Below are 16937 nucleotides of genomic sequence, written 5' to 3' on the forward strand. Positions count from 1 at the left end.
GGGGCAACAGGAGGCATGGATCACACTGCATATGTTTAGGGCAGCTTTTGTTTTTTGTTTCTTTAATGGTATAGCAGTGGTAGCTGAGGCTCTGAGATTTTGTGGGGCAGATTTTCAGAAAACTCCAGTTCATCTGAATGCCTTGCACATTCAGAAGCAGCACAGAAATCCAACTGCCCAAACTGGGGGCTCGGAGAATAGGGTTTTGTAGGTGGTCAGTCCCTGGGCTGTGCAACACCTCCGAGAGGTGTTTTATAGCTAGGACCCCCTCTGTGCTGTATGTTTTGTCAAAGGATCCTCCAGACCTCCACTTTGCCAGCCTCGCTCACGGGTGACTTTTGAAGGGATTGGTCAGCTTCCACCTCCGCACTTTGCCTTATCAATGTCTAGTCGCCATCTAGTGGCCAAAGACTGTATCCACCAGCTACCCAGATAGAAGGCAAATAAAGCCTTTCAACCACCTTGCAGTCCAACACCAATGTTGGGAATGAAATGCAAGGACATGAGCGAACTGTCTATGTGTTTAGAGCCCAGTGTAACACCAGTCAGAAGCCCCAGAAGCAACCACTCAGACAGAAAAATACACTAGTTCTCCTGAGGGCAGCGGAAACACGAGTGGACCTGGCCCAGGTGCCCAGGAGGGGTTTACTGTAACTGCAATACTGGCAGCCCAGCTGCTGACCTTGTTAAGTGAACCTCTGCTCGGTGGCCCCCACTGGACCCTCAGGACAAGCAGAGAGGTTGTGCGTGAGGATTTTGTGGGGGCCTGGCCGTGGCCTTTGATATGGTCTACCGAATAGCCAAACAGCTTTTATTTGCTTGTTTTGTATTTTGTATTTAAAAATCTTGTCAAATGTTTTTGTGTTAGGAATAAAAAGTCATAAACTACTCCCAACTTTGTTTCTTGAGGAATGTTCTGATTCCAACAGAAAGAGGTTGGAAATCTCAAGGGGTGTGTGGTCAGGATGGTCAGTGGACCAGGGAAGTGGACCGCTTGGATTTCCAAATGGTTTCAGTGGAAGATGACCATCCAGAAGTCCAACTTGGGGCAGTCTGCTCCGGAAATTCGCACCCACCCACCCCCTTCACTTCCTTGTGCTGCGATATTAGCATTAGCATTGGCTTGGAGCATCTGCTTCTTCCAGAGGTGGCTGCTAATGTTGAAACCAACCCAAGATTCCTCCCCCCACCCACCCCAGGTTTCTAAAGAGATGGTGTCTGTAGCTAGCCTTAATTGACAGGGCAAGGTGGTCCCTATGGTCCTTCCAGCATTTCCAAATCTTGGACTCAAATTCTTTTCTCTTGGTGTGACCATGCAGCCTAGAGAATTCTGAGCAATAGGAAGCCAGGGCTTTCCCCGGCTCTGTAACAGGGTCAAACCAGCGAATGGCTCACCTTGTGAGGTTTGGGTATCCCCAGGGGTACTACCACAGGGGGCATTATTTATTAGGAAGCTCAACAAGGTAACTACAGCCTGGGGTGCGTGAGTGCAAGGCTGTGTGTGTGTGTGTGTGTGTGTGTGTGTGTGTCTGCACGCCTATGTTTGTGTGTGTGTGGAATTACATTGATGCATTTCTTGAGAAAGGTGCAAGAATTTCACCTACACAGAGGGACACATCTGCTTTGTTATTTATAATAGAAAGCTAAATTTTAATTTTTTAAAGGACACTGCTAATGATTGAGAATCGAGTTTTTAGTTTTGCTATTTTTTTTAATTGGTAGAGGATTTTTTATATATTTTTTCCATTTTGTTGGGTTGTGTCCTTATTTATATAAATACTTTATCTGTGAGAGGCAAGGAAGAAAACTTCTTTGCTTTTAATTATTGTGGTTGTCATTGTCCCTATTTTATTTCTGATGTGATTTATCTGTCTTACCTTCTAAATGAGAAAATGTTTTCCTGTATTTGTACATTGTCAGATTCTATAGTTTCATAGATAATTTAACCAAATTGCTCTATGTATTATTATCCTGTGAGTATAAAGTTCTATTTTAACGTCTGTAAATACTTAAGAACTGGCTTCTTTTCTCAAACTCCCACTGTGGAGTTATTGTTTACATCACAAAAACTGTAGAATCTCTATGCTCATGTACTGTAAATAGTGAAGTGATCTGCTTATAAATAAACTTAACAAATACACTATGGAGATTAAAAAGGAAATATCACCCGCAGCTCTGCTCAGGTGTGTCTTTCTTTATTGGGTCCTATGTGCTTGTTGAGGGTTGCTCCGGTTACTAACTAGAAAAATGCTTCTAGTTTCAGGGTCATCTCTCAGAGAAGACCTCAGCCCAGGGTGCCTCTCTAAAATTTTCCAAGTTTACTTGTCCTTTCTCCATAGCACTTTTCATGGATCACAAGGAACCATTCAGACTTGCTTCCCATAACATCCCTCCATTCCCAGGTTTTTGCCAGTATGACTTTTAATAAAGCTGTACCACCTTCTGAACAAGGACTCCCTTGTTTCAGTATATCCACTTTTCCACACAAACACACTACATATATGTGCTAAAAGAGGTATTTTGACATTATGGTTTCAAGCAAAGACACTTGCCAGTTGACAACTGTGAAACAATCTCTGGACAGAGAATATGGAAAAGAGACTTGAATTGTGTACCATATTTGGGTGAACTTGAAACATTTTCCTTTGCTTGCTTACTCCCAGTGAGAGCAGTGAAGAGTGGCATCTTCCAGGACCTTTCATCTTGGATGTGTGTGTTATTGCTGCGAAGTTGTCCTGGGTTAAGCCAAGATGGACAGGGCTTAACACCTGGCATGGATCTGTCATTGGCTGCAGGCCACCACCCTCAGGCAAACTGTCTCCCTGTGGATGAGGTAATCCCGAAGGGACTGAGACCGAGGGCTGTCTGTTGACAGGGCTCATCACTGTTGAGACCACGGTCTTCAGGACAGGGTCTGGGCAGCTCATCGCAGCATCCGCCACAACTGGATACTAGGGGTTCATGTGTGGCATGAGATCATGATGTGCTTATGTTTGAAAGCACCCATTCATCTTTAAAGTTGCATAATAGACAAGTCAATGATATGCCTGGAATTTGCTTCTAAATATTTCAGCTAAGAAAAAAATGAAAACTCTAAAAGGACAGATGAAGCAAATGCGGCAAAAATCCTGATGTTAGAATCTGCGTGATGGGTAGGTGGCAGTTCATTGTGTAATTCTCTACTTTGGTGAATGATTGCATATTTGTGTACTATTAAATGAAAGTATAAGAACGCAAAAGATTCTAGGTAAGCAGGTGGGTCTGACACTAATGTTTGAGTCTGTGAAAGCTAAAATGTCAGTTGTCACTCAATAAAAAGTTCTCACAGCTGGAAAAGAGGCTTGAAAGCCACTAGGAAAGATGTAAACTAAATTCTCTTTCAGTTTTCAAACCCCACAACTCTGACTTCTTGAGCAGGTGGTGTGTGGTTTCCCACCGGCCCGGGTCCTCTCGTCCGTGAAGGGTGGGACCGGCCTGGGCCCTGGATCCTCGCTCTGCTATTGGACACAGCAAGACTTGGATGCAGGCCCGCCCCCAGGTTGCTTTCCACCAGGTTGACTTCCTGCGGCTACTGCAATCAGACAGGAAAGAGAACACACCAGGTGAGAGGAGGCTGCAGTGGGCTTTCCCTCTGACCTTGTTTGGACCAAGAGTTGCAAACTCAAGGGCTTTTGGAGGCCTTACATCCACCACTTTACTACTGGAGTTTATCCTACTCTGGTCAGGGGCAGTCGGGGAGGAGTAGAGGGGAGGCTCCTTTGCTGGGAGCCTCAATCTTGGGAACCAAGCTGGGCCACTGCTGATGGTGTGATTTGACCACGACACTTCACCTCTGCGAGCCTCTGTGCTCTCATATGTAGAATGGGGGCAATTGGGTTGTGGAGTGGCCTGAATGGGCCCACATGTGTAAGGTCACCAGCACCCAGTGTGTGTGGGGTTGGGACCCCCCATCCTCCCCCTTCCACAAACCTTGGTTGGCTGCCTGCTGTTTCTGCTTCTCCTCCTCCAGCCCCTTCACCTTGGTGTCATACTCATCAGCAAGCGCTTTCCACTCCTTGCGGTTGTTGGTAATCCCATCCAGCATGGGAGTGATCTCCTCGTGGAAACGGGAGAATTCCTGCAACAGACAGAGCCTCTGGCACAGGTGCGGAGCCCTGGGATCGGGCTCCAGGCAGAGCAGTCTGTCAGGTCCTCACTGGAGTGAGCTTCCCCAGGTGGGCGACAGCTTCTGTCACCCAGTGGTGTTTCAGACGACAGTACAGGGCCCTCAGTCACAAGGTCCCATATCTCGCTTGCGTAATACCCTCCTGTGCCACCACCTGGTTTTCAGGATGGAGCACAAACTCCTTCACAAGGCTCCCAGACCCAGTGGGCTTCCTCGTCACCAACTGGAACCCTCCGGACATTCCAGATCTCTGTCTGGGCCTCGCACTAGCTCGTCGCTTTGCTGGAACTAACTTCCCCCTCTTTTCCCTTGAGGGCTCTACTCAGACATCACTTCCCCAGGGAAGCCCCTTCTGATCCCCAAGGTAAGTTGAGTCCTCTATTAGCAGCTCCCCAAACCGTTCATTCCCACATCGAATTTCACTGTAGTGACTCCCTCTGCCAGTCTGCCTCCAGAGCTGTGCACTGGGAAGGAGGCACATCTCTGCTCGTTCACTGGGGTGACCTTGGCCCAGTACAGGGTTTGGGGCACAAAGACACTCAGTATTTGCTGAAGGATATCGGGATGCAAAGAGGATTCTGAAGGGCTCTTAGCCCTAGAATAAAAATAATGCCTTTGAGCACAGCAAATGACAGGTTACGATGCACTGTGTCTCCTTTGGTCCTCAGAAAACTCCTGCCAGGTAGGACAATGAGACTCCTCACTCCTAGATTTTTAGGGGAAGAAATGGAGATGCAGATGGGCAGAGATTTGCATAAGGTCAGAATGGCACATCCAGGGTCCACTGCAGAGTTCAGCTAGAGCTAGCTGTGCTTAGATCAATTGTGCCACCAGCCGTGTGACCCTGGGCAGGTCCCCTTGAAATTGGGACGGTACCTCATGGAGTTGCTGTGATAAAGCACATAAAGCTCTTAGACCAGTCCCCATTGTTTTGTATATTACTGATGATCACAGAGAGCATCAGCTACCCTGCCCTCTTGCTTGGAGGATCCTGGTTAGTCTGCGTTATATCAGAGATGCACTAGTGCGCCCCCTGCAGGCAGAAGGGCTGCAGCTCAAGTGAAAGTGAAAGTCGCTTAGTCTTGTCTGACTCTTTGTGACCCCCATGGCCTATGAAGCCCATGGAATTCTCCAGGCCAGAATACTTTAGTGGGTAGCCTTTCCCCTCTCCAGGGGATCTTCCCAACCCAGAGATCAGACCCAGGTCTCCAGCATTGCAGGTGGATTCTTTGCCAGCTGAGCCACAAGGGAAGCCCAAGAACACTGGAGTGGTAGCCTATCCCTTCTCCAGTGGATCTTCCTGACCCAGGAATCAAACCGGGGTCTCCTATATTGCAGGTGGATTCTTTACCAATCAGTTTATCAGGAAAGCCCTCACGTAGCAGAAAGAGCCCTCAAATACAGGGTCAGGCTCCCTGCTCTGATGCTGTGTCCTGGCCCTGTCATTTCTCCTCTCTGACATCTGTCTCCTCTTACAACATAGCCAAAATAAAAATAGCCAATGGGAGGTGGATGGTGGCACAGATAATATGGATGGGGCATGACGGGTTTCTCAAGAGGGAGGCTTTAATATTGAGCCAGAACTCAAAGAGAAAATTCAGAGTATCTTTCGACAATTGAGTAACTGTGACCTGTCATATTCCCGCCAGCTGGGGAAGTTAACTGGACACGTACCTGCTATGCTCCCCATTTCTCTGCCTGAAAACATGATATGTCATTTGACCCACAATTATTTACTGAGCAACTCTGGGCTTCCCTGATAGCTCAATTGGTAAAGAATCCACCTGCAATGCAGGAGACCCCAGTTCGATTTCTGGGTCAGGAAGATCCACTGGAGAAGGGATAGACTACCCACTCCAGTATTCTTGGGTTTCCCTTGTGGCTCATCTGGTAAAGAATCTGCCTGCAATGTGGGAGACCTAGATCCCTGGGTTGGTAAGATCCCCTGGAGAAGCGAAAGGCTACCCACTTGAGTATTCTGGCCTGGAGAATTCCATGGACTATATAGTCCATGGGGTTGCAAAGGGTCTGACACGACTGAGAAACTTTCACTTAGGATGTATGAATTTCCAGGCTCTGGCCTGGGTGAAAAGTCACAGAAGCTCTTTCAGGGCTGTCCTGACAACCAAATGCCACTGGAGGTGAGATGCACTTTGTAAAGTAGCACTCATAGGTCACTTGCCAGGGCTTTTTATTCCTGATATAATTTGGGAATCCCAGGCTCATCAGAGACATTTTGTTGGGCGTGAGAAAGCGAAGGACCTACCTTGTAGACAAAGGTGCAAACAAAGTCGATGAAGCCGACCTGAAGCTTAGGAAGTTCATCCGCCTTGTTTCTGTCCATCATGGGCTGTCAGGGGGAGAGAGAGTTAACTGCACTGGGCCTCTCCTGGGCTGATGCAGCAGGGGGCCCATCCTACCTATGAAGTGAAACATTCTTCCAAAACAAAAACCCTTTCACTGGTCTCTCTGAGGCTGGTGGGGAGCCAGTGGACCATTCCAGCCAAGTTTCCTTTCAACACTGATAGATTCACAGCTGGACAGGTCTTCCCCTTGCCTGGTCTGTGCTGTTAGCACAGAGCTATGGGAGGTAGACTCCTAGACTGTCGGAACGGAAAGGGAAATCTAAGTTTTGGCCACTTGTCAATCTCTACTGAGCTGACTGAGCCAAGGATACACCTTAGAACAGGGTCTCCAAACTTTAGAAGGGAGCATGTTGCTGGGCCTACCCCCAGAGTTTCTGTCCAGGTAGGTCCAGGGTGTGCACGGGTTGGGGGCGGTGGGTGAGAGGGTGGAGTGTTCTGTGGATTTGCATCTCTAATGTGTACCCAGGTAACAAGGTTGATGGTGGTCTCCAGGGAACACACTTTGAGAACCACTGCGTTAGGGGAAGGTCATCTCTGTGGTAAGGTCACACATCTGTGTGTCAGGGATAAAGGGGCACATCTCTCCATCATGGCCAGATCATTGCTGTCCACCAAAATAAGATCACACGCCCAGTATCAGGCTGAGGTCCCTTCTCTACTCACAATGGGATTCTGTTGCAGCACCGTGCGCTCCAGGTCACCTTGTTCCCAGAATTCAGCAGCAACCAGCAGAGCCACCTGCAGCAGGCAGATACCCTCCATGGAGTCAGGTCCCAGCCCCAGTCCTCCTACCCCTGCTCCCATCCCACTCAGCTTTCCAGCTCAGCAAATAACACCCCACTCCTGCCCTACCATCCCACTTTGTCATCACAAGGGATTGCCACATCTTGCCAGAGGATGATGGAGCAGTGGGCTGCCTCAACAGCTAGAGAATCCAAGCTGCATTAGCTGCTGTCACCAGGACTGGGATTCTCCTCTCTCAGGACTGGAGGAGTGCGTACCTTGCTCTGCACCTCCCAAGGCTTGGTGATGGCTGAGAGATCACAGGCGGTCATCATCATGGCCCTGCACACAAGGATACCATCCATCAGTCTGGAGGCAGGGAGTGCTGTATATCTGGTTGATTCCATCTATCTCTCCTTTTTCTGCCCCTACTAGTAGGTGGCCTCATCCCATTGTGAGCAGAGGTGTCAATGCCCAACTGCATCTGAGGGTCAGGTTTTGAAGTCAAACAAATTTAAATCCTGCCTTTGTCAGTTATTAGGAGTTTGGCATTAAGCAATTAAACTAAGTTCTCCGTGCCGCAGTTTCCTTGTCTGTAGTAATACTGGTACTTTCTTCATGGAGTGGGTGCAAGATTCAATGAGATAATGTGTGTAAAAATCTTAGCATGGTGCCTATATATATTACGTGCACAATTTGTGTGTGTTAGTCAGTCGTGTCTGTTTGTGACCCCATGGACTGTAGCCTGCCAGGCTCCTCTGTCCATGGAATTTTCCAGGCAAGAATACTGGAGTGGGTTGACATTCCCTTCTCCAGGGGATCTTCCCAATCCAGGGATCAAACTGGAGTTTCCTGCATTGCAGGCAGATTCTTTACTGTCTGAGCCACCAGAGAAGCCCACGTGCACAATAAACTGGCAATTACCAGGAACGTATATTGGGTTTCTATACATTATGTGCCCCACACTGTTCTAGGCATTTTATAAATATCAATTTCATTTAAATCTCATCACATCCTCAGAGTTCTTTCTGACTAGAATGGAACAGTATTTCTCAACCTTTTTTCTCTTCATCCTCCCTGATCTATTGTCAAAGAACCTTTTTATACATCTTTCTTATAACCACCTCACCATGAAATTTTAATAACACAGACATACTGTACCTCTGGAGGGCCACAGATCACAGTATTATGAGAGATCTTTTTGCTTCTCTCCTGAGAACTAATTTTTGCCCCATCAGGTAATGCATGATGAAAGGAGGACGACCCTGGTCATTGTGAAGAAGCCATATGTTAAGAAGTAAAGGAACAGACTGAGGCAAGAAAGAAAGGATTAAAAGGTAAACTCTTAAAGGACTTTCACAGTAAAAGGAAGGTAAGACAGGTATTGTTACATAGGTAGGTATGACATAAGACAGAAAGGGAAGGGACATGTGAAAAGAATTGGAGCAAGAGGAGGGAATTTAATAAGGTGTTTCACAGATGGGGCACAGTGGCATGAAGTCTGGGATGGGAATCCAGGGTCATGTGCTGTGGGTGCTAATCCCATCCATTAAGCAGGCAGTGCATTGACATTTCAGGGTCAGATCATGACCTCACCAGAGCTGCTTGGTAGCACCTTCAGGATAGAGCAGAGAGAAGAAGGGAGGAAGGAAGGAAGGAGAGATGCTGCAGCAGCTTAGGAAGGACTGCAGGAGGGCCTGAACTTCCTGGCTGGGAGAGCATGGGATCAGCCCCATGTGGTCGAGTCAACCCCACTTGGTGAGAGGACGGGCAGGGACTGTGGGGGATAGTTGGAGAAGCTTGGGGCTCTGGACCTAACTAGCATTTGGATGATTTTACAGTTAACCAGCTATATCTGGCATAGGTTACATAAGCTGGTCTGGGAGGCCTTAAGAGTTATGAAATATTAACAAGTTTAACTATCCTTAAGTAAACCCTCAAAAACTCAAAAAATTCTTTAAGTAAATAAGCTTTCAGGAATGCCTATATCTTCTTAAAAACACATTTAGTGGTAGTGTTAGTCGTGCAATTGTGTCCGGCTCTTTGCGACCCCATGGACTGTAGCCCACCAGATTCCTCTGTTCATGGGATTCTCCAGGCAAGAATACTGGAGTGGGTTGCCATTCCCTTCTTTAGGGGATCTTCCCGACCCAGTGATCGAACCTGGGTCTCCTGCATTACAGGCAGATTTTTTACCATATGAGCTACAAAGAAGTCCCATAGAAAAACATTTATTCCTTGTAATAACATCAAAACACATGCCTGATGCTTAATGTTAAGTGTTGTCAACATGCTACATTTACTATCAAACACATTAAGCAAATGAACACTTGGTTGCGCATCCAGGAGTCACTGATTCCTTGTTACCTGTCAGTGTCCACATTGTGAGTGGACTCAGGAGAGTTCTGGATGTTTACTTTCCCTGGCTGAAGAAAAGTGTGTGACAATTACTCCCAGCAATTAGGGAAACACCTAAGTGTTTTATAGATAGATATTTGGTATGTGCATGGGATGGGCGCTGGGGGTGGGGGACACTTAGACACCAGAAAGGCAATCCCAAGCTTCGTGTCCTAAAGACAAGGCATTACATTCACCTCAGCACCGTGGCCTTAGGTGTTCCTTGACCAAGATGCTATGTAGGCATTAGGAACCCAGAGAGGACTGCGGGGAGTCATGTAAGGAGCAGAGGGGAAATACATTCTACGCAGAGAGAAGATCTAGTGCAAAGGCCTTGGTGGAAGGAAGCCTGGAAGCAAGCAGGGGCTCAGGGAGTAGATGGAAGAGATATTGAGAGGGGACCCGAGATGAGCAGGGTAGACCCAGAGCCCAGGGGAGGGGACATTTTCATACTAAGAGCAACAGGAAGAGTCACTGAAGAGTAGGGGAGGGGTCATATTTGCATTTTGCAGAGAACACCACAGTGGCTTCGGTAATGAGGTCCCAGGAGCCCAGTTAGGAAGCCATTGAAGGGTCCAGACAAGAGATGGATGTGGCAATAAAATGAAGTGTCCAGACAGACAAGGCATTTAAAAATAAACTCAGCACGCTTGGGGATAGATTCGACATGCAGAGTGAGGAAGACGGTAGTGTCAGGATGAAAGAGGACATCGTGGTTATTACAGAGAAGAGAGCAAAAGTCCTGAAGACTTGTGGAGAAATCTGAACCTTATCCTCAAGGTGGGTGGAAGTCATCAGTCGGAAGGGGTGAAGTTGAATAGTATGAAATTCAGTGCAAGGCTTTGGAGTCAGACTGAGAAATTAGATCCTCACTCTTGTCCTTAGTTGTCATGTCCAGGACAAGTGACTTAGGTCTTTGAGGCTCTCTCTGATCATTGGTGAAATGAGATAGTCACATTAGGTTTGGTCGTACAAAATTCTGATTTTGTGGGTCAGAAACAGTCAATTACAGCAACATGGATGACCTAGAGACTGTCATACTGAGGAAAGTAAGTCAGAGAAGGAGAAATATCATGGCATTCCTTGTATGTGTAATCTAAACAGAAATGATACAAATAAACTTAAAAAACAGAGACTAGTAGACTTAGCAAACATATGGTTGCCAGGGGGAAGGATGGGGAGCAGGATAGTTAAGGAGTTTGGGATGGATATGTACATCCTGCTGTATTTAAAACGGATAACCAACAAGGACCTACTATTAATATATACCACATGGAACTCTGCTCAATGTTATGTGGCAGCCTGGATGGGAGTTTGAGGGAGAATGGATACATGTATATGTATGGCTGAGTCCCTTTGCAGTTCACCTGAAACTATTACACCATTTTTCTTCAGCTATATATAAAAAGTTTAAAAAAACAAAAAACAGTTGAAAGTCAGCAATTTCATGAGCTTAATGCAATATATCTGTCCCAGGGGTTACTGTGACCAACACATAAGGACCATGGTAGCACTTATAAAATCATCTTATCTTCATCACTATCATCTGCATCATATTAATCACCAGGCTGGGCTCCTGCCCACCAGGCCCAAAGCAAACATTATTTCGGCTCAGCTGGGATGCTCAGCAGTGCTTCTTCTCGACCCTTGGCTCGAAGCTTGACTGTGGAAGCATCCCAGGCACCCTTGTGAGGCATTCAGACTCTTCCTGGAATTACCCTTGGTCTGAAGTGGGTAGCCTGCAGGGGAAGTTTGAAGGGAGCCAAGAAAAGCTATGGGTGTATGGGAGGGGGATAGGGTGACCTGGTTGATGTTCCACGAATGCCCATGCAACACTCGGCAAGTCACTTTGTCTCTCTTAGCCTCATTTTTTTCATCTGTAAAACATTAGACCAGGAGGCACCAAATTTTTCTGTAAAGGGCCAGATAGCAAATATTTTAGGTTTTGCAGAGCATGTGGACTCGATTGCATTACTCAGCTTCATCATCGCAATGGGAAAGCAGCCACAGATAAGATCAGTTGGTGCACCAGAAAGGTGCTGCTGAGGCCTGGGCTTCGTGGACTGGGGCTTGAGGTGAGTTGGAGATTGTTAACTTACCCAGAACACCTTTGCTGAGTGCTCACTGCATGCCAGGCCCCAGACAGATTGCTGAGGACTTAGGACTGAGGTACACATTCCATTGACAGAATGTGGTCTGTCTCAAAAGGCAAGAGTGGCCATGGGAGGAAAACACTCCACAGACAGAGTGTGGGCAGATTCTAAATTCTTAACATTCATTTCTAGATGGTTGGATGAATGGGGAAGGGGAGGATGAGCTGCTGAGTAAAAAAAAATAAAGAAAGAAATGACAGGGTCACTTATCTCTAAGGCAGTGCCTAAGTAGGGTTCAGGATACTTTTAGGAATTTGTGAAAATATTTAAATTTTAGTTTCTTTTAAAAAAAATAGTAATAGTGAATATATAAATAATGAGTTAAGCCTGGATTATATTTGCATTTATATTAACAGTCATGAAATATGATTTTTATTTATTTAAATGGAGGAAGAAGCCATTAAAGCAAAAGTACCTATGACCCACCCACAAATGTCATAATGTGGCCCTTTATTAAAATCAATCTATGGGTACTAAAATTGGAATTCATATAATTTCTATTTATCAGGAAATATTATTTGCCATTATCTTCATTACCTCCACCATAGTTTCAGTTCAGTCAGTTCAGTTCAGTCACTCAGTTGTGTCTGACTCTTTGTGACCCCATGAATCACAGCATGCCAGGCCTCCCTGTCCATCACCAACTCCCGGAGTTTACTCAAACTCATGTCCATCGAGTCGGTGATGCCATCCAGCCATCTCATCCTCTGTTGTCCCCTTCTCCTCCTGTCCCCAATCCCTCCCAGCATCGGGGTCTTTTCCAATGAGTCAACTCTTCTCATGAGGTGGCCAAAGTACTAGAGTTACAGCTTCAGCATCAGTCCTTCCAATGAACACCCAGGACTAATCTCCTTTAGGATGGACTGGTTGGATCTCCTTGCAGTCCAAGGGACTCTCAAGAGTCTTCTCCAACACCACAGTTAAAAAGCATCAATTTTTCAGCATTCAGCTTTCTTCACAGTCCAACTCTCACATCCATACACGACCACTGGAAAAACCATAGCCTTGACTAGATGCCACCATAGTTTGGACCCAGGTAAATAGCAGTGAGGGAACACAACTCCACCCATGAACAGAAAATTGGATTAAAGATTTACCGAGCATGGCCATGCCCATCAGAACAAGACCCAGTTTCCCCCTCAGTCAGTCTCTACCATCAGGAAGCTTCCATAAGCTCTTATCCTTCTCTATCAGAGGGCAGACAGCATGAAAACCACAATCACAGAAAACTAACCAATCTGATCACATGGACCACAGCCTTGTCTAACTCAATGAAACTATGAGCCATGCCATGTAGGGCCACCCAAGATGGATGGGTCATGGTGGAGGGTTCTGACAAAATGTGATCCACTGGAGACGGGAATGCAAACCACTGTATTATTCTTGCCTTGAGAACCCCATGAACAGTATGAAAAGGCAAAAAGATAGGACACTGAAAGATGAACTCCCCAGGTCGTTAGGTGTGCAATATGCTCCTGGAGATCATTGGAGAAATAACTCCAGAAAGAAAGAAGAGACGAGGCCAAAGCAAAAACAACACCCAGTTGTGGATGTGACTGGTGATGGAAGTAAAGTCCAATGCTGTAAAGAGAAATATTGCATAGGAACCTTGGAATGTTAGGTCCATGAATCAAGGCAAATTGGAACTGGTCAAACAGGAGATGGCAAGAGTGAACATCGACATTTTAGGAATGAGCGAACTAAAATGAACTGGAATGGGTAAATTTAACTCAGATGACCATTATATCTACTACTGTGGGCAAGAATTCCTTAGAAGAAATGGAGTAGCATCATAGTCAACAAAAGAGTCTGAAATGCAGTACTTGGATGCAATCTCAAAAATGACAGAATGATCTCTGTTCGTTTCCAAGGCAAATCATTCAATATCATGGTAATCCAAGTCTATGCCCTGACCGGTAATGCTGAAGAAGCTGAAGTTGAATGGTTCTATGAAGACCTACAAGACCTTATAGAACTAACACCCCAAAAAGATGTCCTTTTCATTATAGGGGACTGGAATGCAAAAGTAGGAAGTCAAGAAACACTTGGAGTAACAGGCAAATTTGGCCTTGGAGTACAGAATGAAGCAGGACAAAGGCTAACTGAGTTTTGCCAAGAGAACACACTGGTCATAGCAAACACCCTCTTCCAACAACACAAGAGAAGACTCTACATATGGACATCACCAGATGGTCAATACCGAAATCAGATTGATTAATTTTTTGCAGCCAAAGATGGAGAAGCTCTATACAGTCAGCAAAAACAAGACCAGGAGCTGACTATGGCTCAGACCTTGAACTCCTTATTGCCAAATTCAGACTTAAATTGAAGAAAGTAGGGAAAACCATTAGACCATTCAGGTATGACCTAAATCAAATCCCTTATGATTATACAGTGAAAGTGAGAAATAGATTCAAGGGATTAGATCTGATAGAGTGCCTGATGAACTATGGATGGAAGCTCATGACATTGTACAGGAGACAGGGATCAAGACCATCCCCAAGAAAAAGAAATGCAAACAGGCAAAATGGCTGTCTGAGGAGGCCTTACAAATAGTTGTGAAAAGAAGAGAAGCGTAAAGCAAAGGAGAAAAGGAAAGATATTCCCATTTGAATGCAGAGTTCCAAAGAATAGCAAGGAGAGATAAGAAAGCCTTCCTCAGTGATCAGTGCAAAGAAATAGAGGAAAACAATAGAATGGGAAAGACTAGAGATCTCTTCAAGAAAATTAGAGATACCAAGGGAACATTTCATGCAAAGATGGGCTCAATAAAGGACAAAAATGGTAGGGACCTAACAGAAGCAGAAGATATTAAGAAAGAGGTGGCAAGAATACAGAGAAAAACTGTACAAAAAAGATCTTCATGACCCAGATAATCACGATGGTATGATCACTCACCTAGAGCCAGACATCCTGGAATGTGAAGTCAAGTGGGCCTTAGGAAGCATCACTACGAACAAAGCTAGTGGAGGTGATGGAATTCCAGTTATTTCAAATCCTAAAAGATGATGCTGTGAAAGTGCTGCACTCAATATGCCAGCAAATTTGGAAAACTCAGCAGTGGCCACAGGACTGGAAAAGGTCAGTTTTCATTCCAATCCCAAAGAAAGGCAATGCCAAAGAATGATCAAACTACTGCACAATTGCACTCATCTCACACAGTAGTAAAGTAATGCTTAAAATTCTCCAAGCCAGAAAAAAAAAAAAAAATTCTTCAAGCCAGGCTTCAATAGTATGTGAACTGTGAACTTCCAGATATTCAAGCTGGTTTTAGAAAAGGCAGAGGAACCAGAGATCAAATTGCCAACATCCGACAGATCATCAAAAAAGCAAGAGAATTCCAGAAAAACATCTATTTCTGCTTTATTGACTATGCCAAAGCCTTTAACTGTGTGGATCACCACAAATTGTGGAAAGTTCTTCAAGAGATGAGAATACCAGACCTGCCTGAAGCTGACCTGCCTCTTGAGATATCTGTATGCAGGTCAGGAAGCAATAGTTAGAACTGGACTTGGAACTGCAGACTGGTTCCAAATGGGGAAAGGAGTACATCAAGGCTGTATATTTTCACCCTGCTTATTTAAAGAGTACATCATGAGAAATCCTGGGCTGCATGAAGCACAAGCTGGAATCAAGATTGCCAGGAGAAATATCAATAACCTCAGATATGCAGATGACACCACCCTTATAGCAGAAAGTGAAGAACTTAAGAGCCTCTTGATGAAAGTGAAAGAGGAGAGTGAAAAAGTTGGCTTAAAGCTCAACATTCAGAAAACTAAGATCATGGCATCTGGTCCCATCACTTCATGGCAAATAGATGGGGAGACAGTGACAGAGTTTATTTTTGGGGGCTGCAAAATCAGTGCCGACAGTGACTGCAGCCATGAAATTAAAAGACACTTACTCCTTGGAAGAAAAGTTATGACCAACCTAGACAGCATATTAAAAAGCAGAGACATTACTTTGCCAGCAAAAGTCTGTCTAGTTAAGGCTATTGTTTTTCCATTGGTCATGTATGGATGTGAGTGTTGGGCTATAAAGAAAACTGAGCGCCGAAGAATTGATACTTTTGAACTGTGGTGTTGGAGAAGACTCTTGAGAGTCCCTTGGACTGCAAGGAGATCCAACCAGTCCATCCTAAAGGAAATCAGTCTTGAATATTCACTGGAAGGACTGATGCTGAAGCTGAAACTCCAATACTTTGGCCACCTCATGCGAAGAACTGACTCATTCGGAAAGACCCTGATGCTGGGAAAGATTGAAGGAGGGAGGAGAAGGGGATGACAGAGGACGAGATGGTTGGATGGCATCACCAACTCAATGGATATGAGTTTGAGTAAACTCCAGTGGTTGGTGATGGAGAGGAAGGCCTAGCATGCTGCAGTCCATGGGGTCACAAAGAGTTGGACACAACTGAGAGACTGAACTGAACTGATTATTCTTTTGATTTTTTTTCCCTCAGCCATTAAAAAGGTAATTGCCATTCTTAGCTCATGGCTGGTGGCCGGCCTCACGCTCTAGCCATGGAGGATCTCTAAGCCATCCAGGGCGTGGTCTGTCATATTACCAGGTGTGAAACCCGCAATTAGGTGGAGACCAAAAGGATTTAATGACAAGTGGAAGTCACACCCTGATTCTGAAGGTACTGTAACATCCTGGTCCTACAGTAAGCACACTGAATTAGGGTGACCCAAGAGATAGCAAAGCAGAAGACTCGCAAATGTGGTTGGGACTTCCCTAGTGTTCCAGTGCTTAGGACTCCACAGGGACTTCCCCTGCAAACGGCATGGGTTTGATCCCTGATCAGGGAACTAAGATCCCACATACCTCAGGATGAGGAGAAAAAAAAAAAAAAAAAGATAACTCAAGGGTTGAGGTGTGGACCTCAAACAAGGTGAAGCTTACTGACCGGAGCACTCCAAGATAATCAGAGCAGAGGAGGCAAGTGTTGGGTTTTTTCCTCAAAACAACCAATTCTGTCACCAACTGGGTGTCCTCTGATTCAATTCAATTCAATACAATTCACTTTGAACACTTGACTAGCATCAGACTTTGCAGGTTGGAGGTCTCAGTCCAACAAGACTGCCCTCACCATGGAAGTCAGTTGCAAGTATCAGAGCCTCAGGCTACCAC

General features: G+C 45.5%; 1 protein-coding gene across 1 annotated transcript in view; it reads right to left on the reverse strand.

The window, feature by feature from the left end:
* Positions 1-2403: 2403 nt before the first annotated feature.
* The window catches only part of PDE6A (phosphodiesterase 6A), a 76511-nt gene continuing 61977 nt past the window's right edge, over positions 2404-16937 (reverse strand). Inside the window, exons 18-22 of the mRNA XM_020885379.2 lie at positions 7533-7596; positions 7195-7269; positions 6432-6515; positions 3970-4117; positions 2404-3571 (exon numbers count right to left, since the gene is read on the reverse strand). Coding sequence (XP_020741038.2) covers positions 3498-3571; positions 3970-4117; positions 6432-6515; positions 7195-7269; positions 7533-7596 — 445 coding nt within the window. The 3' untranslated portion in view covers positions 2404-3497. The remainder of the gene's footprint in view (positions 3572-3969; positions 4118-6431; positions 6516-7194; positions 7270-7532; positions 7597-16937) is intronic.

Source organism: Odocoileus virginianus, chromosome 3, assembly GCF_023699985.2.
Source record: "Odocoileus virginianus isolate 20LAN1187 ecotype Illinois chromosome 3, Ovbor_1.2, whole genome shotgun sequence".
NCBI classification, from domain to species: Eukaryota; Metazoa; Chordata; class Mammalia; order Artiodactyla; family Cervidae; genus Odocoileus; species Odocoileus virginianus.